General features: G+C 42.0%; 1 protein-coding gene across 2 annotated transcripts in view; it reads left to right on the plus strand.

The window, feature by feature from the left end:
- MAN2A1 (mannosidase alpha class 2A member 1) overlaps window positions 1-27,795 on the plus strand; it is a 200,208-nt gene that overhangs the window by 37,598 nt on the left and 134,815 nt on the right. For both annotated transcript variants that reach the window (XM_050945620.1, XM_050945619.1), the window contains exon 4: window positions 19,836-20,007. In XM_050945620.1, the coding sequence (XP_050801577.1) occupies window positions 19,836-20,007 (172 nt within the window). The remainder of the gene's footprint in view (window positions 1-19,835; window positions 20,008-27,795) is intronic.

Genomic DNA, 27,795 nt, shown 5'->3' on the forward strand with positions numbered 1-27,795 from the left:
ATACATGGTGGTTTACAAAGCACATTAAACAAGTTTAAAAGTTCCTGCCTGAAAGAGTTTACAGTCTAAACTGACCTATACAAATACCAAAATTAACACATAATGGTGTGAATGTGGAGGGGTAGAGAGGAGGGTTCACAACCATTAAGCTGTTCGAAGAGTTGGCCTCCTGTGTGCCTAGCATTAAGTGCATTTAATAATGACCTTTTCTTTTATAATGGCTACATGTTTTTTTCTGTGTAATTTTTTCTTTTGTAACTGTTCAGTTTTGAATAACGCATTTAAATGCTGACTTAACATTGTTAAAAAGTAATTATTCTTCCACTTTTAAAAACTTCATTTAATTGTTTTGCATTTTTTGAGTTAAAATAACTTAGGTAACTTTGTTTTTGTAATTAGGCATAAGTACGTATCCAAGGCTAAGGCTATTTGAGACCCTAGTCTGTCTTTTTTGTTTTCGGTCTAATAAATTACTGCTTTAAAATATTTGACCATTTTTGATGTTATTTGGCTTGTCAGTTGCCCAAACCTGAATACACTGATCTGTATTTCCTTGTTTTCAGAAATTTGAGTTTTTCTCCCCTCAGCATTTTGGAAAGGGACTATACGTTACCAGCCAGCCTTCATTTTTTTTGTCAGTGAATTTCCTGGTTGTTTTTAACAGAAAGATAAATGTGAATAGGAGTTAATTGTCACTTAAGCAGTTGTAGTGTACGTTTGCAGTTGAGACATTACTGTGAACAGGTATTGATAAGAATACCTAGCTATACATCAATAGAGCTCAAGGCAATTTACCAAGGTACAAAACTTAGAAATATAAAAGTGTAGGACTGGAAGGGACCTTGAGAGGTCTTCTCGTCAAGTCCCCTGCGCTCAAGCTAGGACTGTTATTAAATTCTAGGCCATCTTTGATAGAGGTTTGTCTGACTTGCTCTTAAAAACCTCCAGTGATGGAGTTTCCACAACCTCTCTAGGTAATGTGGTCCAGTGCTTAACTACCCTGACAAGAAGTTTTTCCTATTGTCCAACCTAACTGTCTCTTGCTGCAATTTTAGCTCATGGCTTCTTGTCCTATCCTCAGAGGTGAACGAGAACAATTTTCCTCCCACCTCCTTGTAACAACCTTTTCTGTATTTGAATACTGATGTCATTCCCCCCTGCCCCTTATTTTTCTCTTCTCCAGACTAAACAAACCCAATTTTATCAATCTTTCCTCACAGGTGATGTTTTCTAGACCAGGGGTTCTCAAATTTCATTGCACCACAACTCACTTCTGACAATAAAAATTACTACATGACTCCAAGAAGGGAGGACTGATGCCTGAGCCTGCCGGAGCCCCACTGAACTAGGCCGGAGGGAGGAGGGAGTGGGACAGAACTGCTGCTTACAACTCTAGACTCAGTGTGAAATGGCTGCTGAGTGAATCCTTCAAAAGCGTTCTTTTCGTTTAAAATCAATAATACTCAGGATCAGAATTCTCTTATTAGGGAATGACAATGTTTCTTTGGTGGAACAAGGGTGAGAATCTATTTTGAAACTAGACAAGCTGTTTCTTCTTGGAGATACAAATGTGTAATTCTGGGGGGTTTTCATTTGCCATGACCAAAGGCCCATAAATCTATCACATAAAAATTCTAGAGAAGAAATCTCTCTGGCCTTTCACACTTTACAACAGACATTTTGCTTTTGGTTAAATATCTGGTCACTGAATGCCTAGATACACATTTGAAGCAGAATGCAGCTTACATCCTCAGAAATGTGGCACTTTTCTTTGTCAAATACTTCAAACTAAATAATGTTTCACTAAATTTATCAATAATCTATGGCATGTAATCTTTTTGTAATTTATCTTTATAGTCCGTTGAGTAAGACTAAACTACCACCAACTCTTAGCAGAACACACAACCATAGCAGGTGACTATGGAATGATTCTCAAGTTAGGGCATACCACCTGTCCAGAAGGTTAAAGTTGATGTCATACTCTTTCAACAGGAGTGTGTTTCCTCCTAGCTAGTGGGCGTTACTTCCAAGATATTTTCTAGAGGAGCTTTAAGTGGTCTACCAAAACATCCAGTTTCCAGTGTACTATTACTAATACTGGAACTCAGTGATGTTCCAATTAATTTTCTCCTTTGCTTCCATTTTCCTCACTGACAGAGTATAAACTGGAAAGTAAAGCTCTTGCCCGAATCTTTTAATTTTTATTTATTTATTTTACCATAGGGTAGCCTCCTCATGAGTTGTAATCTTACTGTTTTCTTCTCTAGATTGTGTCATCACAGCCAGTGGTTCTTCAGATGCAAAAGTGAAATCCTGATTCCTGGCCACTGAATTGCTTGATTCTGTTGACTTATAAAATAAGGGCCAACACCCATCCTGTACAAAACAGACAAGTGTTTGATGCTATCAGACACTATTTGTAAAACAGTAGCTAGTTTGTTTTATCTGATTTGGTTTTATCTACTTTGACTATGTTGCTGCAGGTTTATATGAAATGCAAAGGTGACAATGTTATGGGACGTCAAAAATAAGGCAGAACATTTGTGCCCAAGTTTTGAAACTTTCAGAAAAGGGGGATTTTTCCCATTGATTAAGTCACATAAGTGCTGATGTTGAATTGTGCAGTCATTTTAGCTATGCAAACTGAAACATTAAACTTTGTTCTGTGATAATATAGATATTTTTCCACCTTCAGGAGGTCATCTTTCTTGAACTGCTTACTACATTTATGGTAGTTATTCTCATTAGTGTATACAAAATATGATCAGCTAGGCAACCATGCTCCAGACTATTTATATGGGAGTATGGACAAGGACCTAGTGTTGAGCATTTCGTGCCTAGAATGACAAGAACTCATTATTAGTCCTTTTTTTGAGGACATTTGTATCTGAGGCTTTCACATTCATCTTGAAGCATTAATGTAGTTACCAGAAATGGAGACCTCTTCCTTTTAGTCCCTAATCTTGGCCTCTTTGGCTTTTCCGACTGTCAAGTATATTTAATGGTTGTGTTCTGCTAAGAGTTGGTGGTATTTTAGTCTTATCCAATGGACTATGAAGATAACTTTACAAAAAGATTACATGCTGTGGATTGTTGATAAATTTAGTGGTACACTTTTTAGTTTGGTATATTTGACAGAGAAAAGTGCCACGTTTCTGAGGAGGTAAGCTGTCTTGCTTTTTGGGAAGTTGTCCTCTAAGTGAAATTCAAAAGTGTGGTTTTTTTTTTTATTCATTTAATTCCGATAGAAGCACAAGATTATAAAAAAATTTCTTGTACAAATTACTTTGATCAATGGAAGCTGTTAGTACTGTTATGTTTGAACTCTCAGGTTCACTGAAATTGAATTTGAATGACTTTAAAGATCTTAAAAAAAGGAGAAATGGGCAGCCCACTAGATAGAAGAAAAGTGTCTTGGGTGCATTAGTGTGATAAATGATAAAGTACTCAAGTTATGTATAATGTCAATCTTCTCTTTGAAGCAAGCTTTATTATTAGGATTAGGAATGACAAGCCTCTTGCATGAACGCCTTTTTCCCTTACCCCATGCATGCTGCCCACACAATGCATTTTGATGTTTCTGCTAAAACAATCAATAATGAAAAAGTTAACATTGTTGATGTTTTAAATGGCCATATTTTGGTTTCATATTAACCATCCATTGAATGCAGGAGGCAGGCAATGAACACTTTTTTTTTTTATTTTATTTTTTTTTAGGCTGTGTGCAGGCTCACGCAGACAGCACCGCATGGTAGAGTCTCATTTAGAAGGTTAGGAACGCTGCATTCTTTTAAAATGCAAGCTTAGGTTCTGAAGCATCAGTTAATCATCAAAAATATTATAACACAAAAATATTTAATATTGCTTGTGATGTAGCTAGAAACCGTATTGGCTACCAATGGTAATAAACATCATGAAAATGAGAAAGTAACCTGTGCTTAGATTTTGGCCTGGGACTTAGTTTATAAGATGAAAAATGGCCGGAGCAGTAGATGTTAGGCAATTTCTTTTTCTCTTGTTTACTATTTCTGACTTGAAGTAGGGGATGGAGACTGGATTGTGATCTTGAGAGGAGCTGACGGAAACAGGAATAGTAGAAACAATATCTGTTATGTTAAAACTTTATATTCCTTATGAAGTGCTTTAACCTGATGCCTGGGCTATCTCTGCTGAATATACTACAAGCATGGATTTGATTGAAAGTTGGGGCAAGTTGGGAGGTGCAGGCCTGTGCAGGGGTATGTTGAGGGTACTTTCCAGAAAAAAAAGTTTGTATTATTTAAAAAGTTTAAGGTTACCACAAACTTCACCTGACATAAAACCACAAAAGCAACACCAATTACCAGTTAAGCAATTTAACAGTGCAGACCGACATTTCCATTTGGATACAAATGGAAAGTTGCTGGTTCAGCAATGCAGGCTAAGACCAGGTCTACACTAAAAACTTTTACTGGGATAGTAATGTTGCATAGAGGTGTTGTTCTCTTTTTTGCTACATTTTTATACTGTCAAAAGCCCAAGTGTAAACACAATTATACTGCCAAAAAAGTGTTTTTGCTGGTATAGCTTTTTTTGCTCTGGGAACTGGCATAAGCTCAATTAACAAAAACACACTTTATGTATTTAGTTATTTAGTCTGTCTGTCTGTCATCTACAGTAGAAGGAATACTAGCAAACCTTTTCTGGTGTAAGCCTGGTCTTGTCTTGGCATAGTTCCCTGATGTTGTTTGATTAGTGTCTCAATGGGTGCTGCACTTTAGGTTAGTAGCTACTGGTGTGGGGCTCTGCTCTTGTTCGATGATAACAGTTGGCTGCGTGTGTTCCCTCTCTGTGCTGCCCCAGCTCTGTGCAGGTAGCTGACACCGCAGATCCCAAGAGAACCTCCAAAGACCACAGACTCTAGTAAGGTACAAAGGCATCCAGCCAGGTTTATTGTCAAACTAAGCACAGTAATAATTTCCTATAGACTCTACAGGACATACTACGAATATGTGCCCCCGGCAATGGACACAGCTCAGTCAGTGGCGGGATGCTCCACTGCCCCCTAAGATGGGCGATGATGTGCACTTCCAGACCTATTCTTATGCAGGTGCAGAACAGATTACTCATCCCTCCTGACTTATTGAGGTGCAGCCCCTTTATTCATTAGAGTGCTACTTCTCACATTACATGCTGGTTCAAACAAATCTATCCATCATGTTGTTCTTTTGACCCAGTCTTTAAGATGCATTTGCCTGTTTTTCATTATCTCTGTGGAGTGTTCTGATGCCATCTTGTCACAAGTTCCTCTTATTAGCACTTATGTGTGGATGCACCTGCTTCTAGCAACCCTCTTCTTGCCAACTTCTGTGAGTGGGGCCTGCCTCTGGTTCACAGCTCAGCTTAGCAATGCCTGGAAGTACTTTGGTTCAGGCTTCAGGCCTCAGACTGGGCCTCTAACATGAGTTTGTTTCAGGGCCTCATCTTACTACAGGTGTGTGTGCCACATACGCCTTCAGTCATAGATTTTCATTAGCAGTGTTCTTTCAACCCACTCATGCGCTGCTCATAGCCATGGTGTGGAGGACAAGGATACATCAGGCTTCTTGGGCAAATCACCCTTGGTTCCTTCTCCTCCACTTTGGTCAGGGATGGAGCTTACTGTATCTGCACCGTGGCTGCTTGCTGATTTTGGATTAGCTTAGTTTAGTTACTGGTTATTAGTTAATTAGGTTAATTTGTGAGTTTCTTGAAGATTGCATTATTGCCTCTGGGGAAATCCCCCCTTTGAGCGGTATGCCTGGTTCACCAGGATTTAAATGCTGCCTGAAATGTACAGAGACTATCCCAGTCAGCGAAGGACACTCTTAAGTGCATTTGCTGCCTAGGGGAGTTGCGTGTTCCACAGAAGTGTGACTTTCGTGTAGTCCTCAAATTCATGGCATGATAGAACCAGGAAATCAAGCTGTAACTATTAATCATGGAGCACTCCCCTTGTCCCTATTTGGGAGTAAGGTCAGGAAAATCTCCCTGTACACCAGTCTCCTGAGGTCTCTGACATCGCTTTGACCTTGGCACAGCACTTTCCTAGAAAGAGGTAAGTCTCAGATCCTTTTCTAAAGATTCCAAGAAGAGGAGCTTAACTTGCTTCTTAAGGAATCCACCTAAGAAAAGACCTTGCTCTCTGAGCAGGTCAGCAGCCTCAGAGACTTAGACCTCAAGACTTGGTATTGTAGAGGTGAAGGACTCCTCTGGTACCACCAAGACGGGAAGCTCTTGCAGCATTTTGAAAAGTCAGCATGACTATGAGAAGGCCCTGGTATGTACAGTCTGTCAGAAATGGTCAGAGCAAGTGCAATAGATCAGTACCTTCGGCCTTAACTTCTCTCCCAGTACCCTCTCAGGCTGTTCGGAATCATGTTAAGACTAAGCCTCTATGCATGTCAGTGATGTCTGTGGAGCGCTCAAAACACTTGGTACCATCCTGCAGGGATGAGCATAGCAGTCTGCGTTGTCACAACTTTAGTGAGTGCTGCAACTCTATTCAGTTCCACAAGTCTGCTTGGTACCACAAAACTTTAGGTACCTGAAGAACTTATTAGTGACTGCTGCACCAGAGTATCAAGAACCACATGGCCTTCGGACTCTGATATATCCCCAGTACTGTTTAATCCACCTCCCTCTTTGGTTGGAGCTCTTTTGTTAAAGGAAGAAGAGACAGAACAGTGATGGAAATCTCCCTTCAGTTTCATCAGTCTTGAAGAGACAAGGAAGAAGTCCAGGGACCTCATTGCTCTTGTGAAGCAGCCCTGGATGCCACTCTTTCCCACATTGCCTGTACTGAAAGACTCTAGGATCATGTTATGTTCATTACGTATCTGCACTCCTGTGAACAAAAGAGAATTTAGTAGATCACCAGCTCAAAGATCCCCCACCCCCAGTGCAATTCTCTGGCATTTAGAGACTGTTGGAAGCTCCAAGAAAGGAACATGGGTTCCAGAGAAAGATCCTCTAACCCACCAAAAGTTCGCTGCAGGCTTCGTCTTCAAAGTGCCAGTTTTGACAGGATGGTCAAGGGTTTAGCCTGTCAGCTGCCACGATTGGCCTGCCTCCCCCCACATGGAAACCAACTCATTTCTGGCAAGCATGGGAACATATCTCAGAAATGGGTGCTGCAAATAATATCATTGTGCTACACAATCCATTTTACTTCCTTTCTTCTCACCCACCTTCCCTGTTCTCCTTCCGGGACCCCATTCTGAATTCTGACTAAGACCAGAAATGAACTCCCTTCATATAGGAGTGATGGAGCCATTCACTGCTCAACACAAGGGAAGAGGCTTCTACTTGAGGTTCTTTTTCAGGCCAAAGAAGAATGAGGGAGTGGAGACCAATCTTAGATTTAAGACACCTAAACAAATTTGTGAGGTCTCAGAAGTTTATAATGGTGACTCTGACAGCTATAATTCCTGCTCTCAGTGCAGGGGATTGTTTTTTGACCCTTGACCTTAGACATCTTTCCATGTGGCAATACAACTGTCCCACAGAAGGTTCCTGTGTTTTGTCATAGGTCAGGATCATTTTCAGTACAAGGTACTCTCATTATGTCTCTCCTCAGCTCTGAGTGTGTTCAAAGGTTCTGTCTGTAGTGGCTTCCTACCTGCATTATCAGGTGATCATAGTATTCCCATGATTAGTTGTTCAAGGGTTGGTTGTATCAATAAATGTTGAGCTCCATGCAGAAAGCACTTTCTCTGTTCTTGGACTTGGGTCTTCAATTGAAAATCCACAGTGACTCCTGTACAGGCTATACAATTTATTCTGGCATCCCTGAATTCCTTGGCATGGACAGATTGATGATTCTATCAAACCGTGTCAGAACTAGTCAAGGGAGCCCCCAGACTTGAGTAAAAACTGTCTTCAACCTCTAAGTTAGATGGTGTCTTGAACTTTTGTGACAGAACAAAAGACTTGCTGTTTCCAGTGATGGCTCAGATCAGTTTACTCATCATGCAAACAAAGTCCAGAGAAACAGGTGTCAGTTCCTCAATAGGTGAAACACTCCAGAGACTTGTGGAAGGTTCATGGCAATTGAGGGGTGAGAGTTCCCTTCCTCCAACCAACACTAGTGGTAATTGTAAGCATGAATGCATCTTTTTGTTAGAGCATTGAAGTGCACTACCCGTCCTAACAGTACAGAGCAGAAGGTCACCCCCAAGAACCCACCCTCCACATCAACCTATTGGATCTCAGAGTGGTCAGAAATACTTGCCTTTGTTTTATGTCTATCAGAGTTCTGACAGAGAACATGACCGGCGAGTTTTATATCAATTGACAGGGAGGAGCAAGGTTCTTTTTCCCCTTTTGCCAAAGCAATAAGGTTATGGAACTAGTGCATAAAATATTGCATGGAATTTCAGCAATATATCTCCTGGGCAGTCAAAATGTCACAGCCAATGTTCTCAGCAGGTGTTTTTCCCAAGACTAAAAATGGGAGTTGGATTCCCAGCTTCTTGTCAGCGTATTTCAGACCTGGGGATCATCAAAAGTGAATGTCTTTGCCACAGCTACAAATAAATTGCCATCTATTCTGTTGGGGGGAGGAGGGGAGGGAAGGGTGTTAAGATTGCAGTTACTTGGGGAATACTTTGCTCTTCATTTTGGCAAAGTAGCTGTTCCGCACATTTGTCCCAAAGCTTCTGATTCTCAGAGAGGTGAACAGAATCATAGGATAAGGCCAGAGTTATCTTAATAACCCAGATGTGGTCAAGGCAGGCATGGTTTCCTTATCTGTTTCACCTACCTCTTTGTCCAGTGATAAATCTTCCAGTCACTCCTCAGCTCCTCTCCCAGTACACTGGTTGACTGCTTCATCACAAACTGAGTAATCACTGCTTCAAAATGTGGCTCCTCCATGGTTTGTAAGGTTAGACTTGGCCTGTTCTGCAGAGGTACAGCAGATATTATTAAATAACAGAAGAGTCTGTCAGTGGAGAAAGTTTAGACACTGGTGTGAATTCCAGAAAGCTGTTCCTGAATCTGCCTCGCTTCCTTTTGTTCTAGATTAGCTGCTGCAACTAAAGAAAATGGGCCTTTTAGTTCTCTCAAGGTTTCTTTGGCTGCCTTAATTCATAGCTTTGTATACGAGTGAGGGTTCTTAGTATTCGTTGATCCTACAACTGTAAGGTTCATGAAAGGTCTGAAAAATCTTTTCTCTCAGGTGAAAGTCTCCATCCCAGTTTGGGATCTTAATTTGGTTCTTAAAAAAAAATCTCATGGAAACTCCTTTTGACCTAATGGTGATCTGCTCCTTACTGTATTTGTTTGAGAAGAGCCTTCTTAGTGCCTATTACATTGATGCCCCATATTCTTCATAGAAATATTGTCATAATATGATTATAGCCTAACTATGGTGTATTTTATACAGGACAGATCATGTGAGGTATCACTGAAAGGGTTATGATTTACTGAATATGATTATCCTATTTGTATGCATGAATTTTCATATCTGAAGTAAGGAATATTGTCTGCATCTGCTACAAATGTGTTTACATCTGGGGAACACCCACTAGACACAGTGAAATCAGTCTAGATGACTTGCTGGGAAGGGTCATTAGGGAGAACAATAGGTCTTTAAAAGATGCTAATCACTCACTGGGTAGCCTTCCTGAGAAGCCTTTCTGGGGACACTGCAAATAGCCACTGAGTTACGGCTGTCTGACCCTACAGGGACGTGTGACCAAGTCAGCTGGTACCGGACTCCATGATAATACTAGTGTTTTTCCACTGAAGGGGGATGGGAATCAAACTGGGAGACAAAGGATTCCTGCCATACGCAAAAACTATTTAAGGCAGGGGAGTGAAATCGTGGTTCATTCTTCTCTGACTTCCCCTGCCCCCCAAGAAAGAAGACTCCTGGAAACAACTGAGAAACAAAAGGACTGAACCCAGGCTAGAGGGTGGTCTAGCCCGTGAATGGAATATCTGGAGTTTTAAGCTGTAAGCAAGTGCAGCGTGCCTTCAAGACTATCTGCAAACTGCCTAGAACAACGTTTAGGGTGAGAATTGCTGCTCATATCCATTTTATTAGTACGTTAAGCGTAGGTTGCGTTTTTGTTTTATTTGCTAGATAATCTGCTTTCTTATATTATAGATTCATAGACTCTAGGACTGGAAGGGACCTTGAGAGGTCATCGAGTCCAGTCCCCTGCCCTCATGGCAGGACCAAATACTGTCTAGACTGTCCCTGATAGACATTTATCTAATCTACTCTTAAATATCTCCAGAGATGGAGATTCCACAACCTCCCTAGGCAATTTATTCCAGTGTTTAGCCACCCTGACAGTTAAGAACTTTTTCCTAATGTCCAACCTAAATCTCCCTTGCTTCAGTTTAAGCCCATTGCTTCTTGTTCTATCATTGGAGGCTAAGGTGAACAAGTTTTCTCCCTCCTCCTGATGACACCCTTTTAGATATCTGAAAACTGCTATCATGTCCCCTCTGAGTCTTCTCTTTTCCAAACTAAACAAACCCAGTTCCTTCAGCCTTCCTTCATAGGTCATGTTCTCAAGACCTTTAATCATTCTTGTTGCTCTTCTCTGGACCCTCTCCAGTTTCTCCACATCTTTCTTGAAATGCTGTGCCCAGAACTGGACATAATACTCCAGTTGAGGCCTAACCAGCGCAGAGTAGAGCGGAAGAATGACTTCTCATGTCTTGCTCACAACATACCTGTTAATGCCTCCCAGAATCACGTTTGCTTTTTTTTTGCAACAGCATCACACTGACTCATATTTAGCTTGAGGTCCACTATAACCCCTAAATCCCTTTCTGCCGTACTCCTTAACTACAAAAGATTTTAAGTGACTGTTGGGTCAGGTGTGCTTAGTGATAACACGTTTCCAGGCAGCACCCTGAAGGGTGGGGGAACCCGTCAAGCCTCCTTACACAATATTCTACAAGGACAAGTTTTCCTTAAGGCTACGCTCCAGATTTCTTCCTAAAATGTCTTCTGGGTTTCACCTGGATCAGATCTTTTACCAACAAGTTTTCTTTGCAGAATCATGTAATTCGAGTCCTGAGATGTCCTTCCATACTCCAGATGTTGGAAGGGTGTTGGCCTTCTATCCAGATAGGGCTAAATCATTTTGAATATCTACTAAACTGTTCTTTTGGCGACAGATGTAAAGGTTGTCCATGTATTATTGATTGTTACAGTGCTGCTAGTGTTCCTGCCCTCTTCTGGTATGTCAGCTCAATCCATTGTCTATATCTATGGCTCTAATTAAAAATGTCCCAGTGTCTGAGATCTGCAGAGCTGCTACAGGTCCTTAGTACATATTGTCTCCAGGCACTGTGCCTTAGTTGATTCCTCTAGATCTGAAGTGAGGGAGTTGGCAATGCAGTTATTTTGCTATATTTTGGACTTTGTTTTCCTTATGTTACCCACAGGACCTGGTGATGGATGGACATAGTAGGGTCCAAGATTAGTTACAGAATACTAGAAAGTGTAAGACATGTTTCCAGAATTTCAGAAAAGGGACAGTTACGAGGGTTTGTAACTAAGTCTAGGAGTGCTTGTCAGTATTCCCAGTACTATCAAAAATTCAAGGGGAATATTTCTAGTTCTATTTTTAGGGGCTTTTGGATGTTTAGTTTTGTGAGCTACAGAGAGGGTTTAAGGACTAGTTAAAGCCAGATGGTTTATACAATGCTTTAAGGGTTGCTGCTAGTCCTCTGTAATACCTGACATACAGCCTCTTTTGCTGAATACACACTACTTGTTTGTTTTTTTTAGTTGATCTCATATTAATGTATTACATTTTGCATTAATGTATTAAAATATAATTCAACAATCTCTTGATTACTCTATTGTATAGCATCTATAAAAGCTAATTTACTGTTATATTGTGCCAGTTTTACTGTGTATAGGTAAAAGCGTAACACGCTATCTTTCAATCCATTCTCTATTAATTGTGTGATGTGGTAATCATAGGACTAGAAGGGATCTTAGTAATATTTGTAACTATTCCAGAAGAACTTCATGGTGTAAACAGTTGTTAATTCATAATCCTCTAGTGGTATGCTGGTTCACATAAATATCTTTTGAAATATTTGTCTTTGTTGAAATGTGAAAGGAAAATCAATTAATAATTCTGAACCCACTTCCTACTGCATGAAAACTTCCACAACAAAACATTCTCTGGAATGGATGTTGTTCACAGCAAATTACAACTCTGATAAGTAGCAAGTTAGAGAAAATAAGACATTTTTCTGGTTTGTTACTTTTCCTCTTTCAGTCTCTTTGCAAATATTGCATATAATAATTCACTGTCTACTTTTGTTAACCTATTGCAATCTCAAACAATTTGTATGTTTTATATTTAGTTTTTAAGCAGTCTTATTTTAATTACTTTTTTCTTGTAAGATGTACTTTCCCTCCACTAAGTGACCCTGTCAAACAGCTTAGGGCCCCTACTAGTAAATCTATTCAAATTTAGAATTGTGGAGTGATTCCTCTAGATTTTAAATATGATTAAAAAAAGCTTAGCTATAATCATAGTTGAGGTTTTAAAGAGATGCTGCTGCGTAAGGAAACCATAGAAGTGCTATTACACTCTGAAAACTGGCACTGAGGGTGGTTTTGTTTTTCCCTCTGTGACCTAAAAAAATCTATTTTACTCAATTTATGAGTAAAAAGCTGTCTCTCCCTGTCCCCCTCCCCCCGCAAGCTCTGCAAACTTAGGCTTGGTCTACACTACACATTTATACTGATTTTTAGGAGAGTTAAACTGATTTAATGCTGCACCCGTCCACACAACGAGGCCCTTTATATCGATATAAAGGGCTCTTTAAACTGGTTTCTGTACTCCTCCCCGATGAGAGGAGTAGCGCTGAAATCAGTATTACCATTTCGGATTAGCGTTAGTGTGGCCTCAAATCGATGGTATTGGCCTCCAGGCAGTATCCCACAGTGCACCACTGTGACCGCTCTGGACAGCAATCTGAACTTGGATGCACTGGCCAGGTAGACAGGAAAAGCCCCGCAAACTTTTGAATTTCATTTCCTGTTTGGCCAGCGTGGAGAGCTCATCAGCACAGGTAACAATGCAGTCTCCTGAGAATCAAAAAAGAGCTCCAGCATGGACCGCACGGGAAGTACTGGATCTGATCTCTATATGGGGAGAGGATTCTGTGCTAACAGAACTCCGTTCCAAAAGACGAAAAGAAAAAACATTTGAAAAAATTTCCAAGGCTATGATGGAGAAAGGCCGCACCAGGGACTCAGTGCAGTGCAGAGTGAAAGTTAAGGAGCTCAGACAAGCCTACCAGAAAACCAAGGAAGCAAATGAAAGGTCCAGGGCATGGCCAAAGACATGCCGCTTCTACGCTGAGCTGCATGCTATTCTAGTGGGGTCCACCACCATTACCCTACCCCTGTCCGTGGATTCCGAGGTTGGGGTGGTAATGTCAGCCATGGCTGAGGATTCTGCGGATGAGGAAGATGAGGGTGAAGAGGAGGATGAGCTTGCAGAGAGCACACAGCACTCCGTTCTCCCCAACAGCCAGGAGCTTTTTCTCACCCAGACGGAATTACCCTCCCAAGCCAGTAGCCCAGACAATGAAGCCATGGAAGCGACCTCTGGTGAGTGTACCTTTATAAATATAAAACATGGTTTAAAAGCAAGCGTTTTTTAATGATTGATTTGCCCTGAGGACTTGGAACGCATTTGCGGCCAGTATAGTTACTGGAAAAGTTTGTTAACATATCTGGGGATGGAGTGGAAATCCTCCAGGGACATCTCCATGAAGCTCTCTTGGAGGTACTCCAAAAGCCTTTGCAGACGGTTTCTGGGCAAGGCAGCCTTATTCCGTCCACCATGGTAGGACACTTGACCACGCCATGCATGTAGCAAGTAATCTGGTATCATTGCATGACAAAGCCTAGCTGCGTATGGTCCCGGTGATTGCTGGCATTCAAGCAAGTTCTGTTCTTTATCTCACTGTGTTATCCTCAGCAGAGTGATATCGTTCATGGTAACCTGGTTGAAATTCAGGAATTTAATTAAGGGGACAGAGATGGCCATTCCTACTGGACTGTTTGCCTGTTGCTTCAAAGAAATCTTTCCTTGCAGGTAGCCAAGCGGGGGGAGAGAAGGGGGGTAATGGCGTTGAGCTTTTTCGCGTTTGGCTAGCAGGGATCTTCCCTCCTACCAGCCACGCGGTGGGGGGAGGGGTAAAGCGATCATCTCAGAGAATTGGATGTGGGAGTGGTTTCTGCTGCTGCACATTAACAGGAAAGAAGCAGCACTGAACGGGATTTGCTTGGTATTTGAGAAAGGAGGGCACTGTGTATATGAAGGCTGCAGAAGCTGAAAGACAATGGCTTACCGTGGCCGCATGCAAGCTGAATTCTGCTGCCTGGACCTGCATCTGTGAGCTCTCTAACACCAGAGCCACAGGCACTCAATATTAAGAGGCAAAATGCGACCTTGTAGTGAAATCACATGTGCTATGTAAGGTGAATAATGTTGTTCACCGTGAAAGAGTATAACCATTGTTCTGTAAAATGTACCTTTTTTAAAATACTTCTCTCCCTTTTTTACATCCCTCATGCAGCTGCAAATTTTTCAAGCCTCCTTACTCCATCCCGAAGGCTATCTCAGATAAGGCAGAGGAAAAAAAAGATGCGAGATGAAATGTTCTCGGAAATCATGGAAGTAACCCACAATGAAAGAGCTCATCTGAATGAGTGGAAGGACGTGGTATCAAATTACAGGAAAGATGCCAGTGAACGTGAGGACAGGAGGGATGATCGAGATGAGAGGTGGCGCCAGGAAGATCAGAGGTGTAGGCAGGAAGATCAGCGGTGGCGGGATGCAACTCTGGGGCTGCTGTGTGATCAAACTGACATCTTCTGACGTCTGGTGAAGCTTCAGGAACAGCAGCAGGGTCACAGAGTGCCGTTGAAGCTGCTGTGTAATACCCTCACCATTCGCCATGTTCCACATCTTCCTCACCCGGACGTGTAAGAATGCGTGGGGGAAGGCTTCGTGCACCCGCCCACTCCACCTCTGTGGACAGCCCAACCAAAAGGCTGTCATTACTTCGAAATATTTTTAGTGACCTTTTCCTTCCTTCCTATCCTCCTCCCAAACCACACCCGGGATACCTTGTCAGTTCTCTCTCTCTGTATAAAGACTTTTAAATAAAGAATATGATTTTTAAAAGATAGTGACTTTTTATTTCCTTAAGCAAGCTGTAATTGAAGGGGGAGAGTGGGTTGCTTACAGGGAATGAGTCAATCAAGGGAGGGATTCATCAAGGGGAAACAAACACAACAGTCACACCGTACCCTGGCCTGTGATGAAACTCATTTTCAAAGCTTCTCTGATGCGCACCGCTTCATGGGGTGCTCTTCTAATTGCCATGGTATCTGGCTGTGCGTAATCAGTGGCCAGGTGATTTGCCTCAGCCTCCCACCTCGCCATAAAGGTCTCCCCCTTACTCTCTGAGATTGTGGAGCACACAGCAAGCAGCAATAACAATGAGGACATTGGTTTGGCTGAGGTCTGATTGAGTCAGTAATGTGCACCAGCGTGCCTTTAAACGGCCAAATGCACATTCTACCACCATTCTGCACTTGCTCAGCCTGTAGTTGAACAGCTCCTGACTACTGTCCAGGCTGCCTGTGTATGGCTTCATGAGCCATGGCATCAAGGGGTAGGCTGGGTCACCCAGGATAACTATAGGCATTTCAACGTCCGCAACTGTTATTTTCTGGTCTGGGAAGTAATTCTCTTGCTGCAGCTGTTTAAACAGAGTAGTGTTCCTGAAGACACGAGCGTCATGAACCCTTCCTGGCCATCCCACGTGGATGTTTGTGAAACATCCCTTGTGATCCACCAGTGCTTGCAGCACCATGGAAAAGTACCCCTTGTGGTTTATGTACGGGGTGCCCTGGTGCTCCGGTGCCAAGATAGGGATATGGGTTCCATCTGTCGACCCCTCCCAGTTAGGGAATCCCATTGCAGCAAAACCATCCACTGTGACCTGCATGTTTCCCAGAGTCACAACCTTTCGTAGCAGCAGCTTAATGATTGCTTTGGCTACTTGCATCACAGAAGCCCCCACAGTAGATTTTCCCACTCCAAATTGATTCCCGACTGACCGGTAACTGTCTGGCGTTGCAAGCTTCCAGAGTGCTATTGCCACTCGTTTCTCAACTGTGAGGGCTGCTCTCATCTTGGTATTCTGGCATTTCAGGGCAGGGGAAAGCAAGTCACAAAGTTCCATGAAAGTGCCCTTACACATGTGAAAGTTTCGCAGCCACTGCAAATCATCCCAGACCTGCAAAACTATGTGGTCCCACCAGTCTGTGCTTGTTTCCCGGGCCCAAAATCGGCGTTCGATGGCTAGAACCTGCCCCATTACCAGCAGGATCTCCAAAGCGCAGGGGTCCGCGGTTTGAGAGAATTCTCGGTCCATGTCCTCATCGCTCTCGTCGCTGCTCTGCCGTAGCCACCGCCTCCTCGCCTGGCTTTGCAGGTCCTGGTTCAGCATAGACTACACGAGAATGTGTGAGGTGTTTACAACGTCCGCAGTTGCGGTCTTGATCTGAGCAGGGTCCATGCTTGCTGTGCTATGGCGTTTGCACAGTTCAGCCAGGAAAAAAGGCGCGAAACGGTTGTCTGCTGCTTTCAGAGACGGAGAGGTGAGGCTGTACCCAGAACCACCCACGACAATGTTTTTTGCCTCATCAGGCACTGGGCTTTCAACCCAGAATTCCAAGGGGCGGGGGAGACTATGGGAACTATGGGATAGCTACCCACAGTGCAACGCTCCGGAAATCGATGCTAGCCTTGGTACATGGACGCACACCACCGAATTAATGTGCTTAGTGTAGCCTCGTGCACTTGACTTTATACAATCTGTTTTACAAAACCAGTTTATGTAAAATTGGAATAATCCCGTAGTGCAGACATACCCTCAATCTGAAACCTGGAAGTCAAGCTTTAGTCTTTGTGGCTATCATACATCACCAATAATAAAAGTTTTGCATCTGAAACTTAGTTAACAATTTGCATATGTGAGCTGGAAAAGAATTACCTTGTTTTTGCAAAGTGTATTGGCTTTGCAATACTGACAGAGGTAAAACTTTATTTAAAAAAAAAAATTGAGTCATTAAGATAAGTATATAGGATCTGAATACCTGGACAGAGAAGATCTGTTTAGTATAAAGGAAGCTTTTTTTGGATAGTTGGTTTTCTGTTTGATATCACACACTAAAATACTCTTTTGTATTAATCTGCTGGCTTTGAAGCATTATTTAATGCTAGTAGTGCCAGAGCAGTATGGGACTAGTGTGTTGAGTTGTGGGTTTTCGATGAAAAATCCCCTTTAGTGTTTAAACATTACAGAGACAAGTTTCTCATCTGTTGCTTACTCTTGAGGGATGCTCTGCAGCTGCTGTTTTCATTCCAGAGTCACCTGTTGCCTTCCTTTGTCATCACTATACAGCAATATGCATTGCTGCTACAGACATCAGGAAAAAGAAGAGACTACTTGTATTCTAGGTTGATAGAGATCATCGCCCTTCCTTGTTCACTCCTGGGAGAGAGGGTGAAGAAACCACAGGCCCTGCTAGGAGCATGAAAGGGAGCGATATGAAATATTTCCCTGTGCACTTTCGTAGGGTCTTCGGGGTGTGGGTTAAGAATCTCATGGCAAGATTCCCTCCCTTCTAGGATTACCAACATTGTATTTCAAAAATACAGGGCTGTTTTCTTAGTAATCCTCTGGGGAAGGAGTACCCAAGACATGAGGGCCAGGGGTGGGATGCCCAGAAACACAGAGGGTGGGGAGAACTAACCATGTGCCAGTTGAGGAACCCTCCTGCGCCAGTCAGACTATCTTGACTGCTGGGGTCCAGCTCTGGAATTGAACAAGGGAGCACTGAAGGGGCAGGACTGGGAGGGGAGCGGAGGATGCATCTGTGAGTAATGGCCCCCTGCGGGACAGGCTCTCTGCTGACTCCAGCCCTTAAATGTCTCCCTGTCTGCTGTCACTGTGCCTTCTCTGTCTGGCAGGGCAAGTGGATGGGGCTGTGTGCCCTGGGGCTGTGCTGAAGGGCCAGGGTCAGGAAGGGGCTCTGTCTGGCAGGGGGATCAGGTGACTTGCTGGATGTAACTTTCCATTTCCTGCTCACAGAGTCTCTGCCAATGCCCCCAGCAGGGGAGCATAATTACTGGTTGGTGGCAGCTGCAGCAGTGGAGGAGCGAGGTGGGCAGGGACCCTGGTTCTGGCAGCTGAGGCCATCTGCACAGACTGTCTGCTTTTCTGATTGGACAGAGTCCCCTCCTGACTCCAGCCTCTCAGTGTCGCTCCATCAGGTCTTCGTGCCCTCCAATAACCTTATTGCTTCCACCGCCAGGGGGCCGCAATCCATAGTTTGGGAACCTCTGTGCTGTAGGTACATCGGTTCAGTAAATCATGGGACTGATTCTACATTACTAAATTGTCTAATTTTGCAAACTTTGTATCATTGGAAGGTAAGGTAATAATAAAAATATCATTATGCAAAGCCAGTTTTTATTATGTTGAAATACTGGATAAAAGGCGTCCTATAGTTATTTAGTACGGGACAGGCAATTTTCTATTTAAATAATGTACGTCCTGACTGTTCAGAACCCTACTTGAGGCCTAAGCAGGTGGTTAAGCTCCTCCTGCAGAGCATCCTTTTTCCTCACTCTCCACTTCATGTTTTATGCTGGTAGAATTGATATGCATCCACAAAGCACATCTTCCATTCTCAGTTACCTTTAGCAATAAATCTTTTCCCTCAGTATCTGTATTTAGCTTCTCTTAAAAGCCATAGAACATAAGTCACTGGTGCTTGGCTACGTTCCTCTTCATCCTTTTTCTAGGGGAAAACACATGGCTCTTTACCTTCCTCCCCAGCCATGGATGTAGGGTGAAGCAGGGGCATCTTTAATCCAGGCCCCCCCCCAATCTTTTAGAGAAGAGGAGGATTTGAGTGTACTTCTCCTCCCTTCTTAAGCGTTGGGGGCGAGGGGGAGGGAGTGTGGCCTGCTGGCTTTTTTTCAGATCCCCTCTCTGCAAACGGATGGGCGAGCTATTGGAAACGTCTTCCCTGTCCTTTAAGCCTTGATGGGGGAGTGGTTGAGAGGAATCACACTGCCTAGGGCCCAGGCAACTTATTTCCTTGGTGTGTTTCCTTGGTGGTGATGTCCCACCAAAAAGAGGCAGTAGCTGAAGGTTTCTAGGCAGTGCAGGCTACAGGGGTTCGATAGTTTAAATTCTTTCTTTGTGGTGCTTACATTTTTTTAAGTGGTCATTTCTGCTTCAAATATTAAGCTTCAAGCCTTCTCTGTTTAAACCTTTTCTTTCTGTGTTTTCTTCCAATTTTTTTCTGTGTTCCCCCACCACTATAACCAAACTCCTTACCCTTTCAATTACTTCATCATGGATTATGCTAAAATTACAAAACTTCTTTGTAACTGAGCCGTTAGACAATTTATCTTTATGTAAATATGGTACTACTGGCTGGAATGTTACGTTTTTAAGTTGAGCATGTTTTTTTAAAGAAAAACCAAGATATAAAAATTGTAAAACCAAAGCCAAAAAATAGACACACTCTAAAACTGCTTAGGAGGATTCCTATTGCTTATGAAAGTCTAGCACTGCAATATAGCCCATAGTATGAAACATTTGAACATTTAAATGAATGCTACACAATAATATTTAAAACTAACGCTTTTTCTGATGGGATGAAATCTTCAGATAGGACCATTTAAACTTAAATTTTATGCCATGTATTCTTATGTTTGACTTAGGTTGGTTGAAGACTTTTGATGACTACTTTAGAGATCAGACACAACATATACTAAACAACATGGTGGTAAAACTGCAAGAAGACAACAAGAGGAAGTTCATGTGGTCTGAAATCTCTTACTTTTCGAAGTGGTGGGATGGAATAGATAGCCAAAAAAAGGATGCTGTTAAAAGGTTTGAACCTCTGTTTATTTGTTGATATATACCATATTTGTAGAGTTTTGTAGCTCTTAATGATGTGCTTAAATATATGTAAGCTTGGAGCATCATTGATAGAAGTATACATTTCTTAAAGATATCTTATTTTTAATATTATGCTGGATGATGGTTATACTTCCATTTTTTTCATAATTTTTAATAAGGTTGTTTTCAGGGAAATGGAGGCAGGCTGCACATAAGACAACTGTATTTGGCAAAGAACAAAATAAAAATATCTGTGTACATATATTAGGATCAAGTAGCAGCTGCTCCATAGTTCATGTTGCAATTAAGTTTTCATTTTAAGTCTAACTTATACTTCCCATCCTCAGCACACAAAAAAGTTATGTTGTCCTCGACATTGATAAGTTGGGCCTGAAGCTAAGAGAGAATATTTCTGTAAAATATGTGCATATGATAGACTCATAGACTCTAGGACTGGAAGGGACCTCGAGAGGTCATCGAGTCCAGTCCTTTGCCCTCATGGCAGGACCAAATACTATCTAGACCATCCCTAATAGACATTTATCTAACCTACTCTTAAATATCTCCAGAGATGGAGATTCCACAACTTCCCTAGGCAATCTATTCCAGTGTTTAACTACCCTGACAGTTAGGAACTTTTTCCTAATGTCCAACCTAAATCTCCCTTGCTGCAGTTTAAGCCCATTGCTTCTTGTTCTATCATTGGAGGCTAAGGTGAACAAGTTTTCTCCCTCCTCCTGATGACACCCTTTTAGATATCTGAAAACTGCTATCATGTCCCCTCTGAGTCTTCTCTTTTCCAAACTAAACAAACCCAGTTCCTTCAGCCTTCCTTCATAGGTCATGTTCTCAAGACCTTTAATCATTCTTGTTGCTCTTCTCTGGACCCTCTCCAATTTCTCCACATCTTTCTTGAAATGCGGTGCCCAGAACTGGACACAATACTCCAGTTGAGGCCTAACCAGCGCAGAGTAAAGCGGAAGAATGACTTCTCCTGTCTTGTTTACAACACACCTGTTAATGCATCCCAGAATCACGTTTGCTTTTTTTGCAACAGTATCACACTGTTGACTCATATTAAGCTTGTGGTCCACTATGACCCCTAGATCTCTTTCTGCCATACTCCTTCCTAGACAGTCTCTTCCCATTCTGTATGTGTGAAACTGATTGTTCCTTCCTAAGTGGAGCACTTTGCATTTGTCCTTATTGAACTTCATCCTGTTTACCTCACACCATTTCTCCAATTTGTCCAGATCATTTTGAATTTTGACCCTGTCCTCCAAAGCAGTTGCAATTCCTCCCAGTTTGGTATCGTCCGCAAACTTAATAAGCGTACTTTCTATGCCAACATCTAAATTGTTGATGAAGATATTGAACAGAGCCGGTCCCAAAACAGACCCCTGCGGAACCCCACTTGTTATACCTTTCCAGCAGGATTGGGAGCCATTAATAACTACTCTCTGAGTACAGTTATCCAGCCAGTTATGCACTCACCTTATAGTAGCCCCATCTAAGTTGTACTTTCCTAGCTTATCTATAAGAATATCATGCGAGACCGTATCAAATGCCTTACTAAAGTCTAGGTATATCACATCCACCGCTTCTCCTTTATCCACAAGGCTCGTTATCCTATCAAAGAATGTTATCAGATTAGTTTGACATGATTTGTTCTTTAGAAATCCATGCTGGCTATTCCCTATCACCTTACCACCTTCCAAGTGTTTGCAGATGATTTCTTTAATTACCTGCTCCATTATCTTCCCTGGCACAGAAGTTAAACTAACTGGTCTGTAGTTTCCTGGGTTGTTTTTATTTCCCTTTTTATAGATGGGCACTATATTTGCCCCCTTCCAGTCTTCTGGAATCTCCCCCGTCTCCCATGATTTCCCAAAGATGATAGCTAGAGGCTCAGATACCTCCTCTATTAACTCCTTGAGTATTCTAGGATGCATTTCATCAGGCCCTGGTGACTTGCAGGCATCTAACTTTTCTAAGTGATTTTTAACTTGCTCTTTTTTTATTTTATCTTCTAAACCTACCCTCTTCCCATAAGTATTCACTATACTAGACATTCCTTCAGACTTCTCAGTGAAGACCGAAACAAAGAAATCATTAAGCATCTCTGCCATTTCCAAGTCTCCTGTTACTGTTTCCCCCTCCTCACTGAGCAGTGGGCCTACCCTGTCCTTGGTCTTCCTCTTGCTTCTAATGTATTGATAAGTCTTCTTGTTTCCCTTTATTCCCATAGCTAGTTTGAGCTCATTTTGTGCCTTTGCCTTTCTAATCTTGCCTCTGCATTCCTGTGTTATTTGCCTATATTCGTCCTTTGTGATCTGACCTAGTTTCCATTTTTTATATGACGCCTTTTTATTTTGTAGGTCACGCAAGATCTCGTGGTTAAGCCATGGTGGTCTTTTGCCACATTTTCTATCTTTCCTAACCATCGGAATAGCTTGCTTTTGGGCCCTTAATAGCGTCCCTTTGATAAACTGCCAACTCTCCTTAGTTGTTTTTCCCCTCAGTCTTGATTCCCATGGGACCTTACCTGTCAGCTCTCTGAGCTTACCAAAATCCGCCTTCCTGAAATCCATTGTCTCTGTTTTGCTGTACTCCCTTCTACCCTTGCTTAGAATTGCAAACTCTCTGATTTCATGATCACTTTCACCCAAGCTTCCTTCTACTTTCAAATTCTCAACAAGTTCCTCCTTATTTGTTAAAATCAAGTCTAAGTTAAAAACCATTGGGATAATGGGTTCCTTGATAGTTTAAATTCTTTGTGGTGCTTACATTTTTTTAAGTGGTCATTTCTGGAATTGAGGTGCTCATCAGATTTTTTTTTTTTAAATCCTTGATGTTTTTGACAACACTCTGTAGCAAGAAAAAATAAATTGTCCTCCTTAGATGAACTCTAGTGCAAGGACTACTTTTTTTATTTGAGAACAATCAAATCAATGCATCTGACGAAGTGGGTATTCACCCACAAAAGCTCATGCTCCAAAATGTCTGTTAGTGTATAAGATGCCACAGGATTCTTTGCTGCTTTTACAGATCCAGACTAACACGGCTACCCCTCTGATACAAATTTAGAGAAAGTGTCAACATTTTTATTAATGTCAATAGGATAATCTCTGTGATTTTAAGCTACCCTTAACAAAAAAGGGGGCGGGGGGGGGGGAAGCAAGCCTCTCTGTTTAATTTGTGGGGATAGTCCTGAAAATGTAAGCTGATCACCTGAGGGGCTTCTGAGTGAATAAGAACTTTCCACCAAAATTAATGTTCTCAAATAAGTTGGTTTGCTCCATCTATCTTGAGAATGTAGAGTAGAAGATGAATACAGATTAAGTTTAAGAGATTTCCCCATTATTGTGAACCGAAAGTGATCAGAAAGCCTGAGTCAGGTTCTCCTCCAAAATTGATTGGTTTAAAAATCATGAGACTGAAAGAAGAGGGGAAGTATTTGTCTTCTGGTTTTTAACCTGTAAAGTTTCATTTTTCACATTTTCAAACTTCTTTACAAAGATGTGGGCTAGAAACTTAAATAAATCTGATATTCTCATGTAATCATAAAACTCCAACAGTTGGGACTCTGATAAAAAGAACAAATTTCAAGACTCTCATTAAAATCACAAGAGTTGATAACGTTATTTATGTATTTCATGGTGGGATGTGAACCTTCATGCTTGGGAAGGACATCTTATAAACATCTGCACAACTACTTTGGTATCCTCCTTCAAAACCCCTCTTTTACAACTTTTCCGTAAAACCTCTAGAAGGTTAACTGTTAGGCCGTTCGTGTGCTGAGACCATTGCCAATCAGCTTAGTTAATACTATTTCTTCTTCAAGTAGATGCAGCTGTGTATTCCAACCAAGAGCTGGAGAATTTTGCCTAGCAGTAAACGTAGGGACAGTATTCATGCCTTGTGGGTGTAGCCCACCCTCTGGCTATATGAGGTGGTGCCACCCCAACCCCCTCTTGGTTCCTTCTCATTGCCCATAACTGGAGTTGACACTCAGTGGTTATCACTTCACATTCAACTTATCTGTTTTCTGAGAATTACCTTTCCATGTACTGTATATAGTTTTTATGTAGTTAGTAGTATTCTAGATAGTGTTAGGATACTTATTGCCCTGTGCGATGCCCACAGTAGGGTTCAAGTACTACATGTAGAGAGAGTGTGTGTGTGTGTGTGTGTGTGTGTGTGTGTGTGTGTGTGTAGCGATTCCTAATAGTGATCCCTACATGAGGCACTTGCTGTGTTCAGGCAAGGGGCGTACTAAGGAGTGGTGCTCTTATATTTAAGTTGATCACCAAAAGAACCCAGGCAGTCAGTGAATTATGCTTGAAGCAGCACCTTCTTGAGCTGGCCATGAGACCCGTTTTGGTACAAAGCCCTGTGTCTGATTGGCGGTCTCCTTCAGACTTGGTGAATGAGGCTGCTCTGTGTTCCAGTGCTGCCATCTCCCCCAAGAGAAGGAGGGGTCTTTCACCCTTCATAGGGGTGCCAAGAAAGAAGTCCCATAAAACTGACTGGGACCAGCGCGCGTGGGAACTCTTCTTCCTCCTCTAAAAAGAGTACAGACCACTACCATATCACTTCCAGCATGTGGGATGGAGCAGGTCTGTCAAACCACTCCCTGATATCACGCTGAAACCTCCAGGACACGGTACCATTGACTCTGATTCTGGCCGTGGGGCATTTGTGTAGTGCAATACTGATTACGCAACACGGGCACCAAGAGTCTCCATGCTGGTGGCATATCAGGCAGCAGCAGATTTACTTTACCAGTCTGTTCTGGACTTTGCCATGCTTGTGGCCTCCACTTCCATGATACTCAGTTTTGCCACCTCTATTCCTAGTGACTACAGGCCAAATTTTTAAAATGTATTTTAAGTATCAAATGATACAGATAGGGATTTAGTGGAATTTTCAAAAACACCTGGGTGAAATAATTGAAAGCAACCTATCTGCATTTTTAGTTTCCTAAATACCTTTTAAAATCTGGCTTTAGTACCTTACTATGTGAGTCGCTTCTGAATCAATGAGATTTTTTACAGAATACAGTACTACTCCAGGTAAATACGAGTGGCAAAATTTGGCCCTACAATTTAAAGTCAATTCACCAAGTGATCTAAAATCCCCTGTGATAAAGCCATTTGGAATAATGTAGCATACTAAAAAAATTCAACATTTATGTTTACAAGGAGAGAAAAAAGGTCTGTGTCCAAGATTTCATAGTCTCCTTTTAGATCTTTTTCATCTACAGAAGTCTGAAGTAAGGGAGTTAGTCCTAGAATGTGTGCATAATTACATATCTTTCCCTTTGCTTTGCATGGTAAAGCAAGCTAATGGGAATTTTTAAAGTACTGCTGAACTTACTGATTTATTAGAGGAGACCTCCTGGTAACCATCTTCTTGACTGACCAATAGCTGTTTGGCAGAGGGTTGCAGAGGTATTATCTTTTGAAGCAAGCTACTTTCTGGCTGTGTTTAGAAAGATCCTTATTGTTGATATTTAATACTTACAGAGATCACATTTTTCTAGGATTTGTTTTGATGTTTTCTCTCTCAATCTGTCTCTCAAATATTTATTACAGTAGTTGTCACTGAGATTGTTTTTGGGGGAAGAATGGTTTTACAGGTATTGGTTTTATAAACCAGTCACGCTGGTCAGTTACATTTGTTTTTGCAATATTTTAGCTGTGTTGGTCCTGGGATGTTAGAGAGACAAGGTTGGTGAAATATCTTTTATTGGACCAACTTCTTTAGGTGAAAGAAACAAGCTTTCGAGCTTCTTTAGAGATCTGTTATATTATCAGTCTCACTAAATCCTGACAAGAAAAAAATATATCAACAGGATGGCAAGTGAAAACAAAATTAGTGTGAAATCTATTACTGTAAAAGCAGCAAAGAATCCTGTGGCACCTTATAGACTAACAGACGTTTTGGAGCATGAGCTTTCGTGGGTGAATACCCACTTCCTCAGATGCATGTAGTGGAAATTTCCAGGGGCAGGTGTATATATGCTAGCAAGCAAGCTAGAGATAACGAGGTCAGTTCAATCAAGGAGGATGAGGCCCTGTTCTAGCAGTTGAGGTGTGAAAACCAAGAGAGGAGAAACTGGTTCTGTAGTTGGCAAGCCATTCACAGTCTTTGTTCAATCCTGAGCTGATGGTGTCAAATTTGCAGATGAACTGAAGCTCAGCAGTTTCTCTTTGAAGTCTGGTCCTGAAGTTTTTTTGCTGCAGGATGGCCACCTGAAGGTCTGCTATAGTGTGGCCAGGGAGGTTGAAGTGCTCTCCTACAAGTTTTTGTATATTGCCTTTCCTAATGTCTGATTTGTGTCCATTTATCCTTTTCCGTAGAGACTGTCCAGTTTGGCCGATGTACATAGCAGAGGGGCATTGCTGGCATATGATGGCGTATATTACATTGGTGGATGTGCAGGTGAATGAACCAGTGATGGTGTGGCTGATCTGGTTAGGTCCTGTGATGGTGTCGCTGGTGTAGATATGTGGGCAGAGTTGGCATCGAGGTTTGTTGCATGGATTGGTTCCTGAGCTAGAGTTATTATGGTGCGGTGTGCAGTTACTGGTGAGAATATGTTTCAGGTTGGCAGGTTGTCTGTGGGCAAGGACTGGCCTGCCACCAGGGCCTGTGAAAGTGTGGGATCATTGTCCAGGATGGGTTGTAGATCCTTGATGATGCGTTGGAGGGGTTTTAGCTGGAGACTGTATGTGATGGCCAGTGGAGTCCTGTTGGTTTCTTTCTTGGGTTTGTCTTGCAGTAAGAGGCTTCTGGGTACACATCTGGCTCTGTTGATCTGTTTCCTTATTTCCTCATGCGGGTATTGTAGTTTTGAGAATGCTTGGTGGAGATTTTGTAGGTGTTGGTCTCTGTCTGAGGGGTTAGAGCAGATGCGGTTGTACCTCAGTGCTTGGCTATAGACAATGGATCGTGTGATGTGCCCGGGATGGAAGCTGGAGGCATGAAGGTAGGCATAGCGGTCAGTAGGTTTTCGATATAACAGACCTTCAGGTGGCCATCCTTCAGCAAAAAAACTTCAGGACCAGACTTCAAAGAGAAACTGCTGAGCTTCAGTTCATCTGCAAATTTGACACCATCAGCTCAGGATTGAACAAAGACTGTGAATGGCTTGCCCACTACAGAACCAGTTTCTCCTCTCTTGGTTTTCACACCTCAACTGCTAGAACAGGGCCTCATCCTCCCTGATTGAACTGACCTCGTTATCTCTAGCTTGCTTGCTAGCATATATATACCTGCCCCTGGAAATTTCCACTACATGCATCTGAGGAAGTGGGTATTCACCCACGAAAGCTCATGCTCCAAAACGTCTGTTAGTCTATAAGGTGCCACAGGATTCTTTGCTGCTTTTACAGATCCAGACTAACACGGCTACCCATCTTATACTTGAAATCTATTACTGTATCTCAGCAAAGAGAAACAAATTAACCTTGTCTTGTTTTGATGAAAAACAAACAAAAAAACAAAAGAGCCCACAATCTAATGTACAATTAATTCTTTACTCTTTTGAAAGGAATTGTGCTATATTACTAGTGGAACTCAGTACCCATGTTATATATGAATTGTTCAGCACTGATCTTCGTGGCTTAAAAGTAGCGTGAATTAGCTATGAAAGTTAAAAATGGTCAGAGTGCTTTGAGACCATCTACTTTTTTTTAGGTCCTGCTATTTATATATGTGTATATAGTGTTTACAAGCACTAGAAAAATATTTTTAAAGTGCAGAGTCGCTTTT

The sequence above is a fragment of the Gopherus flavomarginatus genome, chromosome 3, assembly GCF_025201925.1.
Source record: "Gopherus flavomarginatus isolate rGopFla2 chromosome 3, rGopFla2.mat.asm, whole genome shotgun sequence".
NCBI lineage: Eukaryota > Metazoa > Chordata > Testudines > Testudinidae > Gopherus > Gopherus flavomarginatus.